The following is a 13,125-nucleotide window of genomic DNA, read 5'->3' as shown; positions in this document are numbered from 1 at the left end:
CAGTAAAGGTTAGCTGTTTTTGGTTGCCATGGAGATGATGGAATGAGAGGGGGCAGAGATGCTACAAATGGAGAGGGAAGTCACTTCCCGTAAAGTTACCATTTTGTCGTTACATTACTCCCATTGGATGTCTCTGACGACAATTTTGTCTGATTATCCTCCGGAGTGAAATTTTCAAAGTATTTTTCCACGGACTAAATCATCGAGTGGCGCGGTGGAAGCGAACTGACGTCGTTTAGGACTTAATGACGGCTAAGTGTGGTACTTTCAGAGCGGCGTCGGCGGGTACAAGTCGTTACCACTTCCAGAGAAAACACCGCAACACACACACACACACACACAAGCATATAAGGCCGCTTATGCAGAATGTTTTGCACGGCTGATGTGCTTCCAAAGCGGCGAGGCGCCGCTATCTGATTGGCCGTTTGCCGGGAAGTAATTGTCAAGTTGGCAACCCTGGCATTTTTTTGTTTTGTTCAAATAAGAATGATTTGTTATTCGGGCGCAGGTGTGGATTTGATATTATTTTTAGTAGTAGACGTTAAAGACGAGTCATGATGAGATTGTTCTGTCCTTATTCTGGTGTGTGTGTGTGTGTGTGTGTGTGCAGCCGTGTTCTCATAGGCAGGTCATGTCTGGGTCAATCTCTCTGGCTCCAGCACTTCCCTGCTTTAACCCCTTGCTATCCCCACGCTCACACACACACACGGCACAATGAAAGCAATGTTGCATATGTGTGCTGTGATGAGTACAAGTAGTGTATTCCAGCTGGAAACTGAGAGTCGCTGGCTCTAAAAATAAATTGACCGGGAATCGGGTGCCTCGGTGGCGCAAAACACGGTCATTCTATTTATTTTGAGTTTCGAGTAATAAGTCAGCAGAATTGGCAAGCAAAAAAATGCAGATTTTTTTTTTTTTAATTCCTTTCCCTAATCGATTTATTTTAGAGTAATAAGTAAGCAGAATCGGCATTAAAAAAAAATCATTTTTTAAATTCCTTTCCCTAATCCACAGTCTCTATCTGCAGCAATGCGATTCTCCTCCCGTGCTTTTCACACAAAACATCAAAAGTCATTTCAAGGCAGTGATAAAAAACGACTCCATTTGTATTCCTTTTCAAGACACTTCCTTCCTCAACAAGTTCATTTAAGATCAGTGACAGCAGCCCAAAATCAAACACACTCTCCTGAGCCATCACAACAAAGTGAGAGAGAGAGAGAGAGAGTGCGCCGCGCACGCCGGCACATCCCTGCAGACATTCCAGTGGTTTGCGGTGTGATTGATGGAGTCGGCACTACTGGTCCCACTGGGATGTTCCCACTTAATTGCTGTCTGTCCACACACACACACACACACCGAGCATACTGGTCTTTCAAGTGAGCATCGCGTCATGACTGTCTGCCGCTGGGGATGCGCGCTAGTGTTCATTCAAATATTTTCTTCTTCACACAACTAAGAAGCCAGAGTTAAGTACTTCACCAAACTATGCCCGTCGTGTGTGTGTATGTTGAAGTGACAAAGCCTTACGGGCTTGTAAAAAATACACAAAATGCCGGAATGTGCAGTCGGCAGAGCCATTTGACAAAGAACCGCACAGGCGGGCGGCGTAATTATAGCTAGCCTATCTGGTCATTGGAAGAGAATCCGTCTGCACCGCTTCCACTGCAACGTGAAAGTCGTCAAGAAGACAAACATTTTGGCTTTGGGAATGCCCGCTTTGTAAAGAAGCATTTCCTGGGTACTTATTTTGGATGGACAACTGTGACAACAATCTTATTTTATGTACGGTCGATCCATCTGTCCGTTTATGCTAGCGTGCTATAAATGCGCGCTAGCCAAAAGTTCCAAATAGCTCGGAAATACAAAAAAATCGTGTTTACGATTGACTCTTCTGAACACGCTGCTATTATTCTTATAACAATACCAGTGTGTGTGTGTGTGTGTGTGTGTGTGTGTGTGTATGTGCGTTTGTGTGTCTGCCCAGAAGCGCTGAAGCGCACACATTAGCCTGACACTATCTGTGCAACTTCCTGTGGGCGTGGCCTAAAGTTTTCTCTGCATTAAACCAACTTCCTGCACTAATGGCAAGTGCAGCACATTGTCTGTGTGTGTGTGTGTGTGTGTGGGCGACTGGGGGAAAAAAAAAAAAAGAGACTGTGCATTTTTGCACGCGTGCGGCGTGTGCGGTTGTGTTGTGAACGTAAGCACATGCAAATGAGGGCGCGCAAGTGTGTATTTGCACATTCTTGCGCTGACCGGCTTGCCGCGCGCCACCGCCACAACGTGACCCGTCTGGCTTCTCTGAATTGTGTGTTTTTCAAGCGTGTAATGGCGCCCCGGAGATAACGGAGGCAAACGGACAATTTGACGAGCTGCTAAACAAATTCATCGGAAAGGCATTTTCGGCTCCCGGGAACCGGAGTCGTTAGTTCGTCGGATGCAAAGTAGCCACGCTAGGAGAACTAGCATTAGCATGAGCACAGATGGCCGCTTGATGGCGAGGGGGGGGGGGGGGCTTCTGGCAGGCCGCTGCTAACCACGCGGCAGTGGCCGCGGTGGTCGCGTGGGTGTTTGCGGACGGAAGCGGCGATGCGCCTCAGCCGGGGCGAGCGCGTCTGTCTGGAACTGATCGCCTCTCATTAGTCGCTGGAAATAATTAAAGCTGCCGTCCAGCCGCAACCTGTGGCCCCCGTTTACTTTGGCATCATTGTGAAGTATGTGTATGGATCAGATCATTCATGTGTGTGTGTGTTTGACCATTTGCTAAATAAATGCAGAGTATCCTGTCCAGGAGTTCATTAGATGAGTGTTTCAGGTGTATGACTGTTTGATTTCCACGGTCCAATATTTGCCATGGAGCAGAGCCTGGTCCCTAATGAAGGGAACTAATCTTGTCGTCTGTGATCACACACCCACGCAATGCACTAAGTTGGAAACATTAAGTGACACACACACACATTAGTTTTGATATATTTAAGTGCACCAATACCAAGTATCGGTGTTAACCGGCATTATTTTTCTGCATCAAATACGTGCGAAGGCTGCAGATATCAGCCACTGATACTTAAGGTAAAATAAATCGGACATTAAGTCCTCCTTGGCAGTAGATGGCGCTACGCTGTGGCAACTTGATACATTATCATCTGCATTAGAAAGAAATATTTGGTTTGCAGTTTTTTTTGTCATTGCGTTCAAAGAAATCTAGGATATCAAAAGTACTAGATGTATCGGTACTCGGTATCGGTACGTACTCAAGTGATACTCGGGCTGTGCTGTTAGAAAAAAAAACGGTTATACTTCACCTTTATTTATCCAAAGTTTTTTTCTTTGCGATACTCAACGAGATAATAAGAAATAATAAGCAAACATGACATCGCCCTTACGACAAACACACACGTCGTACGTAACCCGAGGCTAGCTTCCAGACACCATTGTCTCGGTCAAAATAGAAACAGGCCCGATATCGCTTTCCATTTTTCTGATCGCCCGCCGTCTTGCCATGAAAGGCAACTTTGCAATCACTATTTCTGCTCAAATTTGCCCTAACATTCAGGCTATGTCGCTAACACCGGTTAGCTTCAGACTATGTCGCTAACAGCAGTTAGCGACACATTAACACACTTTTTCACACACAGGCGCACTTAATCACTTAAACACACACAGGATGGGTGCGGGGCAACGTCTTGACGTCTGCGGTTGCGCTTTGTTCTTTGTCTTGAGTCAGCGCCAAGGCTGTGAGCAAAACTGACACTCAACACGCCAAGGAAGCGCTCCAATTCACGCTCCTTCCGTCTAGAAAAAGAACTTGCGGCCATCGGCTGAGCTTAGTTCAGACTCCTAAGCGGCCTCACCGCATTTTCCCTTTTAAATGGATATCGAGGATATGAAATAAATGCCCGAGTGGCTTTACGTAAAGCCACGTTGGCTCAAAAAAAACTTCCGGAATAATCCGTCGCTACACAGAAGCGTTTATGCGTACGCCGTCGTACCCGCGTGCTCGTATGTTTCCCGTCATCTGATTTGATTTGACACTACCAAAGTATGATACACGTCCGAGTTCACGTGCAGAGTGAGGACAGAACATGTTATGTTACATAATACGTCATGTAACGCGATCCATAAACAAACGCCCGGCCTGCGGTCCCCGTCGGGTGTTTTTGCTGCTTTTTTGTTTGTCTTTCAAAGGCGAAGCCACAAAACATTGTTTTTATGATCTTGTTGATTTTACGCGGCGTGCGCTCTTCATTTTTCAAGCGTATGAAAATATAGGTTAGCTCGGTATATGTCTTTAAAGTCACAGTGAATCATTATTGTTTACATAGGGGGGGGGAAAATGCACATTTGTCAGGCATGAAGATTGTGTGTGTGTGTGTGTGTGTGTGTGTGTGTGTGTGTGTGTGTGTGTGTGTGTGTGTGTGTGTGTGTGTGTATGTGTGTGGAGGAACACAGTAAGTTTTTATAGTTAGTGACAGCTGACGAATAACCCCCAACTTGAACTTTGAACTCGGGCTCTGCCTTGTGTACCCCCCAGCTAATTGACACGTCTCCTTTGATAAAGTTTACACGGCGCGTAGGCCGACGCGCACTTTTATGAATGCGTCCGTTCACAAAATGAATGTTTTGATAATGGATGTAAATGTGAGCAGATATTTGGCCGAAAAAAAGTCAATTTGTTGCACATTTTGGGTTGTTTTAAGGATCAAACGGGAGTGATGAAATTAGAAGTAATAACATAAATGTGCGGCTGGGTGGGTGCGCCGTGGAGAAAGAAAGAAGAAGAAGAAGAAAAAACAAAAAAGCACAAGCTGTCTGAGGGACTTGTGGAGATAAGTTTTGGGGGTTTGAGAAATGTGCACACAAAGGGGGCTTTATTCCAAAGGCTGCTTGGAGAGCGTAGCCTTACTTATATCCAACACGTGTATAAATATATTCGTATAGCAAACCACAATTACATATGAAAGATTATTGGGAGTTCTGAAACGACCCAAAAAAAAAAAAAAAAATGTTACTTGGAGTGATTAAAAAAAAAAAAAAAAAAGGGCTAAGGAAGGGTGAATATATTCCTTGCATGAGAGGAACCTGACAATCAAAAATAAATAGATAAATAAATAAAGACATCAATTAATAAACAAAAAAATAAATAAATAGATAAAAATTTAAATAAATAAAAATGTCCCCCCCGTCCAAAAAACTGGCAAAGTAATCTAATGTGCGTAAAAGTAACGGCTATATATTAGCTTAGCGGCAAAACTTTGTGATGTAAAAAGCAGCAGCAGCAGCCCAGAGTGAAGTTAAACTTGCTCCACTCTGGAAGTTTGGCTTCCTCCGCCAGGCATCCCAGAGGAAGACCATTCATTCCTGACGGCCGTTCCCCGAGGAGCGACAACCTAAACGCTGGACGCCGGTCTTTCACACGTGTTACGTGTTGTACGCTACGTGAGCAAAGCGTGACGGCGAAAGGATGTATGCTTTGTCCGTGGTGCTCATCAAAATAATAACACTTTCATTTCTTTCCCATGACCTAGCGGTTCCATATTTTTCAGTCTTTTCCAACCATTGGCTGCCAACCAACAGCCATTAAAAGACAGGCTACACTCGGTGTCAAATGTGATTGGATTACGGTGTTTATCCGCCATCAAAGTCAGATTAGAAAGCCGCGCTTGCAAAGGTCGCTGAAGGTCAGCCACGGGAGCTAGCGGCTGTCGCGGGGCTTACGAGCACATTCGACTTTTCCACTGGTGACAATGATAAGAAATATGTGGAACATGTTTACATAATAGCCGGCAGCATTTGATGTGAGCCCAAAATAGCCAATCAGATAATGCGGCGGCAGCGACATTAGCGACGAGGCTATGCTCGCGTTAAAGCCCGGCCGGCGGCGCGCGTTGACGGAGCTTTGCTTCACGTGGTGTGGCTATTCGTTAAAGTTTTGCTTCAAAGTTGGACCGGGGGGCAAAATGTTGCACGTGCCATTGATTAGCTTCAATTCATCTTTTGTTTACTGTGATGAGGTCATGTCCTCAATGGTAGTAGCGTTTAACAACCGGGCTACTATTACACACACACACACACACGGGCCCATTTTGGACTAATCCTGCTTTCAATCTTCTTTTATACGCAAGCGTTGGGGCTAACGGCATCACCGAGGGAATAATAAAAAAAAAAACTTGCGGGATAATGTGAAACAAGGACGCTAATGCGTAAACAACAATCCATTGGAGCCTCCCAGAACAAAACCACATTTTTGTATGATGTTGCCGAGTACATAAGAAAATGAAGGCTATAATTGTTCTTTCTGTCATTCTTCACAAAAGATAAATAATATATGCTTGTGAGAAATGTTTTTTTTGGTGTGTCTACATGTGTTGCTCCACCGTCTTCAATTATCAATCGCTTAAAGTTTTCGAGGTCCACAACGCTGTGGCTATTTGTTAGCGTTAAGCTAGCGGGTCTTATCGAAAGAAAGGCTATGCGCTAAATGTATCGACTTGCATTGCATCGGAGGGAAAACGTTACGTTACCACTCGATTTGCTGCCAACGAGGACATTTGTCCACCCACCGAGGAGACGGGACGTCGAGGGCGTTTTGGGTTTGCGGGGTTCAGGACACCCACGAGGAAGACGAGAGTGAGCGGCGTACGTGAGCGCAGTTATTTTGAGAAGGACGCGCTGGACATGTTTGAGTTGGGACGCATGTTCCATCCAGAAAGCCAGCTGTAATTTAGTCAACGCACCAATTTGAAGGCCACGGAACCCCCCCCCGAAGAGGCAAAAATACTAACTGCTGCGGCCGGCGCTCCAACACGCATCTAAGGCTAAAAACATAGAATTTAAAAAGTTCACCCCTCACCAGATTACCAGAATCCAACCCTCTACTCCACGGCGAGGCGCAACATTTACTGCTGACTTGCGGAAAGTCTCCAATTCCTGCTTTCAAATAATTACAAGTTCAAGTCATGTCAATCAAAGAGTAACTCCCACTTGCATTCACAGACACAAACAAATTTGTCTTGGAGCTAGATTCCAACCCTGAACCAGGGAGCTGCGAGGCGGACATGCTAACCTCTTGCGCTCTGTGCTTTAGCCTTTTAGCTCTTTATATTATTACACACACACACTTGGCAATGCTCCCGTTAAGCGTCGTGACCTTGGTCGAACTCCGCCAACAGCTTTGACGCAGCTAATGGACGAGCGCTACCGTCGTGCTAACACTCTCGGCTAATTGCTAATGATGCCTGCTAATAGGTACCATCCTGCGCGCCGAATAAACACTAGCCAGCCTTGGAAGCTAACAGCGGGTGTTTGTGGCTAACGTGAATGCGCGGCTGTGTTGGAGGACGAGGCCGCGTGATCTTAGCAATTAACGAATGCAAAAATAGGCACGCTGTTAGCAATTAGCAAATAAATAAAACAGTGGCTGTATTGTCAGAGTTCAAGTGGAGAGCTCATTGTGTGTGTGTGTGTGTGTGTAGCGTCTCTAATTCCAGGTGGGCTGCAGAATCAGAGGGTAGACATCTTTGATGTATGTGACATATGTGTGTGCGTGGGGGTCTCCGATCTGACGTCCTGCCTAGCAGACACCTTTTGATGCCTTTCAAGTCCATCAAAAGTCACTTCCTGTCCTGGAGCCACACATACCGCACATGAAGACGACGCAAGGGCCTCAGGCCGTGTCTGCTTAAGAGACGAGGAGGCGGCGCGGGGTCTTAGAAACGAGTCGGATTTGACGCAAAGGAACCCGTTTTTTTTTCCAAGCTATCATTTTTGTGTGTTTTTACAATGGACAATTGTCAGTGCAGTACCACAACGAGCCACAAACATTTGGGGCAGCACTGAGTGATGTGAATTTACGACCTACCTTTTATGATTTTCTTGGAAGGTTGTTTCTTCTTGATGAACTTGGTGGCGTCTTGAGGCTCCTCCGTCTCGTCTCCCGCCAGTTCGGCGATGGGCCCTACGCAGCCTGAACGACATACGTTAGCATTAGCACGATCATTCTTTTCAGTGTTTGATGCACACGCCGCATCCGTGCTAACGGAGCGACTCTCGGCCAATCAAATTGCTCGCTCGCAACTAATTGTATGATTGTGCAGAAATGAAAACAGCCAGAAAAATCAAAAAACAGAAGCTTGAGAGTCATTTTATGATGTCAGATGATCGATCATGGAGGAAGAAAAAGAAGTGGCATTGAATAACACACGTGCGTGTGTGTGTGTGTGTGTGTGTGTGTGTGTGTGTGTGTGCATTTGGGTAAATCCCCACTGGAGTCCCGGGATCAATGAGGGATTTAAGGAGCTCCTGAGGTGGATGAATTGGACGCCTTGTCTGCCGTCCATCCCTCCTCCCTGTCTCCTCCTCTTCATCATCGTCCCTCCCTCCCTCCCTCCCTCCTCCCTGCTTTCTCTCCATCCTTCTCCTCCTCGCATCACTCTCCTCTCCTCTGCCGCCCACCCCTCCCTTCCCTTCCTCCTTTCTCCTCCTTCCATCCCTGGTTCCCTCCTGGCTCACTCCTCATTTCCTCTCATCGCTGAGGATCATTCCCAGTTTCACGCCGCTTTCCCTTAACATCCACGGCACACATGTTGCCTTTGTGTGTGTGTGTGTGTGTGTGTGTGTCTGCTATCATGTCGACCTTAAGTTGTCTGAGAATGTTTCCCCGCCCCCTTTGTGTGTGTGTGTGTGTGTGTGTGTGTGTGTGTGTGTGTGTGTGTGTGTGAAGATTATCCTAAACCCTCTCTAATATTTATCCTGGCCTTTCTAAAGCCACTCTTGTTCAGTTTGGTGAGAGAGCGCAGCATGTGGCTTCTCACACACACACACACACACACACACACACACACACACACACACACACACACACACACACACACACACACACACACACACACACACACACACACACACACACACACACACACACACACACACACACACACACACACACACACACACACACACACACAGTTGTTTGAAATGGGATATGCTTCGCTCTTAATTGGGCAGGTGTTTTTCTAAGGCCAGAGACTTTTGACATTTTTCTCCCCCCTTCAACGCTGTCTAACAATTTTGCTGGGAATGTGTGTGTGTGTGTGTGTGTGTGTGTGTGTGTGTGTGTGTGTGTGAGAGTCTTACAACAACATCAGGTAAGAAAAGAGTGCTACTACTCACACACACACACACACACACACACACACACACACACACACACACACACACACACACACACACACACACACACACACACACACACACACACACACACACACACACAAAGAATGAGATGGGACAAAATGGGAACTCAGTAAAATGTTACAATTAAAAAGGAAAAAATGTGAGTTCGAAAAAGTGTCACAAATCCATTTTGTGTTGAAAATCAAGAGTGGCCGAAACGCCCCGAGTTAAAAATGCAGAACATCCTTCACGGAACGCTTGCGTCGGGAGATTTTTATTTTTTTTTTGCATTTCCGCTGTCCAAAAAGACAGACAATGCGGGTTGCGCTTGATTTCCCATGAAAAATGCAAAAAATAAAATAAAAGAGGAGGTTTGGGCGCGTCAACAACAGCTGGAAGAACACTTGACTTTGACGGTTTGGATTTGTCGTCCCGACGACACTTTTTTTTTTTTTTTTTGCACGTCGGCCGGCTCCCAAAATACTCCCGCCGTGTGTTTTGCTTCTCATCAGCACATTCCTGCTTTATTCCGGGAGGCTGCGGCCTCAACGTGAGGGTGACACGGCTGTGCCGACAGCGCCAATTTGCCTGCGGCCTTCACGCTATTTACAGCCTGGACGCCAGTACACAAACACACACACACACACAGGAAGAAGACGCATTCCGAGTTAGCAAACCCACCGAGAACTTCTCGCTAAATTACCGGCAGGAGAAAAATCAATCAATTATGTAATGCCCTCACATGTGGGCAAGGAGAGCTTTGAGATGACTCTCGTCGCCTGGACCTTCTCGTCTGTAATTTCCGTCATCTCCCGAGTGAACTCTCTCATTGGCTCTCGTGTGTTGTGGTGGCACGGCTCGTCACCCTTTAAATAGGCCGGCGGACTGATTACAATGCGCCGCTCCGAAGAATGCTTCGATAAAAGTGTCCGGAGTATAAGCCCCGCCCCCTTTACGGAACACACGCCCTCGTGCGTCTTATGGAGCCAAGTGCTTGTGCTCATCCCTAACCGCGCTCGCTATATGTTTGAATGTGCGGATGACGACATGGAGAATATTTGATATTTCCTGGAGGAGGCGGAGGCTCGTGTTAATTATTGATCGCCCGCCGTTTATTTTTAGAACAGGAGGGAGCTCCACTCTTCAATTTGGAAACGCCGCAGACGCACAACAAGGACAGCTGCGCCCAGACCTAACACACACACACACACACACACACACACACACACACACACACGCACGCACGCTCTATATTATCTATATGCACACACACACACAAATATATAGTGCAACACGCGCACACACACACACACACACACACACACACACACACACACACACACACACACACACACACACACACACACACAGCAAGCCCATCCTCTCCCCTCTCTTTAAGTCGAAAATAGACACAGGCCTCAAACCACAGCTACCAGCGGAGGACTGCAAAAATAACTCAAACACACACACACACACACACACACACACACACGGACGGTACAAGTAGTGCACGATTAATAACCAAAAAGAAATTCTGAGCAAACTGAATCAAAGCCAAATCGAATGTTAGGATTTTTCTCGAAAGAACGCCAATATGTTTCCATTGCAAGGATTACAGCGTCTCATGTTCATTTTTAGTCTTTTTCTTGTCCAATAAATGCAAGTTAAATGTGTTCATAAAAGTGGCGCGGGGACCTAATAAATGTTTTCAAACAAGAGTGTAAATTTTAAATTAGCGTGCTATAAAAACGTCTTAACCTCAGAAACTGACGTGATGCTACCACAAGAAGGTTTTATTTTTTTTTTAATAAAAAGACATCTCTGGGAAACGCCCGCCCACACCCAAATGATCCTATAAAGTGTCCTTTTGCACAGTAAATCTCCAAAGAAAAAAATAGAATCGACCCTCCACAAAAGAAACAAACTCAAATATAAATTGAAGCTACTTTCCGATTGCCTGGTGTTTCACATTCAATGTTAGCATTAGGGCTAACAGATGACTATTAGACAAAGTTAAACTTTTGCCGTTAAATACAATGTTCGACTCCTTTTACGTTTTGGTTTTACAGTCAATTTCATCAAAATCGCTTGAAGCGAGCACACTTGTCTTCTATTTGGAGTGAAAAAAAGTTGGAAAAAGCTTAACTTAATGATACTGTTGATTTTATGTCGATTTTTTTTTTATTGCCGTGTGTGTCCATCTCAGCTTGTGTTGAAGTGAGGAATGTTCTACCACCCAAAAGCTATCATTTACACTCACTTACACACAAACACCCACACCGAGTGGGGCTTTTTTTTTCCCACCCTATGTGTGTGTGTGTGTGGGGGGGGGGGGGGAACGTTTGCCGTGGGTGTTGTTGCAAACATAAACAAGTGTGTACCTCTACGCCTGGGTGAAAAAAGCAACATCTGAGACTGCAAATAAATCCCAGTTTACAGTGGCTGTTAGTGTGTTTGTGTGTGCGGAATAGTGTTTGTGTGTGCGAGCGAGCGAGACCACTGGCGGCGGACCGGAGGAGACGAGGAAAGATAAACACCAGTTAACCAACTGACTTGTGGTTCTAATCTGATCACCGAAGCTTCAAATGGAGTCTCGGAAGTTTTTAGACTCACCTGGGGCCGCCAGGTTCTGGACTTGGGCGGGGACTTGGGCGTTGGCCTCGGAGGCCAGCGTGAGGCGCCCCCCTTTGGCCAGGCGCTCGCACAGCAGCGCGATGTGCTTCTTGAGGCGGTCCGTGTCTCGGGGCAGGCCCAGCACCGGCCCCCCGGCCTGGGCCAGCGTGGTGGCCTGGTCTTTGGGACTGCGGGACAGACACGTCCTCAGGAGGTGAGAGACGGCCGCGTCGCAACTCTCCTCCCAGCCCTGAGGGGGAGACACGAGGCTCACGTTTTGGCCGAGGAAGACAAACGTACACGTTCAAAGTGAAGACGTCTTAAATGTGATCCAGCTGAGCTACACAAAAAAAAATTCCAGAAATGTTTAAAAGGGAAAAAAAAAAAAAAAAGAACACAGCTGCAAGGAGCTTTTTTCTTTCTCTACCGCCATAAAGTTGATGAAGAGCAGAGGAGGGCCGAACTCACACAACACACACAATTATGTAAACTTGCTGAAATGCGGACAAGTGTGCGTGTGTGTGTGTGGCAATTAAATATCGGGCCGGCTAGACAAAATAGAAATATTTGATACTGTAGATAGTTTCAGAAGATGAGATCCAGCTTGTTCTCTCACTCTGTGGGCTCCTCCAATGATTTTCCCAGACTGGACAGATCAGGACGTCACGTCGTCTGTCTGGAGCGTTTGTCTCAAAGTATTGCGTTGAACATTTTTGCTAGCGGAGTGCCAAGATTTTTTTTTTTTTTAAATGAGATCCTTGTCTCGCTCGTTCTATTAATCAAGTGACGGCATTCATCCTCCTAGAAAAGAACGCAGATAGCTTAAAAATGGACTTTAAGATCTTCTCCTTCACCACCTCCTTCTTTTGGACTTGTCAGCTTCCCACATGTCATCGTGTGCTCTTCTTGACCCCGCTCTTCTTTTCCTTTCAACTCTAATGTTCTTCTCTCTCAGTCGGCGTGCGTGTGGTTGGTCATTAGAGCCATGATGACCTGTCATTAGGACTCATTAGGGGGGCCTATCAGCAAGGGGGAGGAGTCCAGAATGGAGGGGGCGGAGCAAACTGGGAATTCACTCACCTGTCCCACTGTGTGTGTGTGTGCGTGTGTGTACCAGTTGCGGCGTGTCGTGAAGCAGCGGCAGCATGGTGGCCTCCAAGATGTTGGTCTGCTCGGGTGTGAGGCCCTGCCACAGTGACAGCAGCAGCACCAGCAATTGCGTGGAGCTCCTCAGGCGCACAAAGGCCTCCTCCAGCTGACAGGAGTTCTCCTCGGCCGCCTCCGCCAGAGTCATCACCTGCGTGGCCACAAAGGTTTTGGAAAGTCAGCCTTGAGAGTTCT

At 46.5% G+C, this 13,125-nt stretch overlaps 1 protein-coding gene across 7 annotated transcripts in view; it reads right to left on the bottom strand.

Annotated features, from left to right (window-relative positions):
* Positions 1-13,125, bottom strand: part of bbs9 (Bardet-Biedl syndrome 9) — a 46,440-nt gene that overhangs the window by 7,711 nt on the left and 25,604 nt on the right. For all 7 annotated transcript variants that reach the window (XM_085919499.1, XM_085919500.1, XM_085919502.1 and 4 more), the window contains 3 exons: positions 12,899-13,081; positions 11,785-12,034; positions 7,859-7,963 (listed from right to left, as the gene is read on the bottom strand). In XM_085919499.1, the coding sequence (XP_085775625.1) occupies positions 7,859-7,963; positions 11,785-12,034; positions 12,899-13,081 (538 nt within the window). The remainder of the gene's footprint in view (positions 1-7,858; positions 7,964-11,784; positions 12,035-12,898; positions 13,082-13,125) is intronic.

The sequence above is a fragment of the Syngnathus leptorhynchus genome, chromosome 8, assembly GCF_054491065.1.
Source record: "Syngnathus leptorhynchus isolate UIUO chromosome 8, UIUO_Slep, whole genome shotgun sequence".
NCBI classification, from domain to species: domain Eukaryota; kingdom Metazoa; phylum Chordata; class Actinopteri; order Syngnathiformes; family Syngnathidae; genus Syngnathus; species Syngnathus leptorhynchus.
Note: the sequence above shows the minus strand (reverse complement) of the source record. Positions and strands in the feature narration are given on the sequence as shown.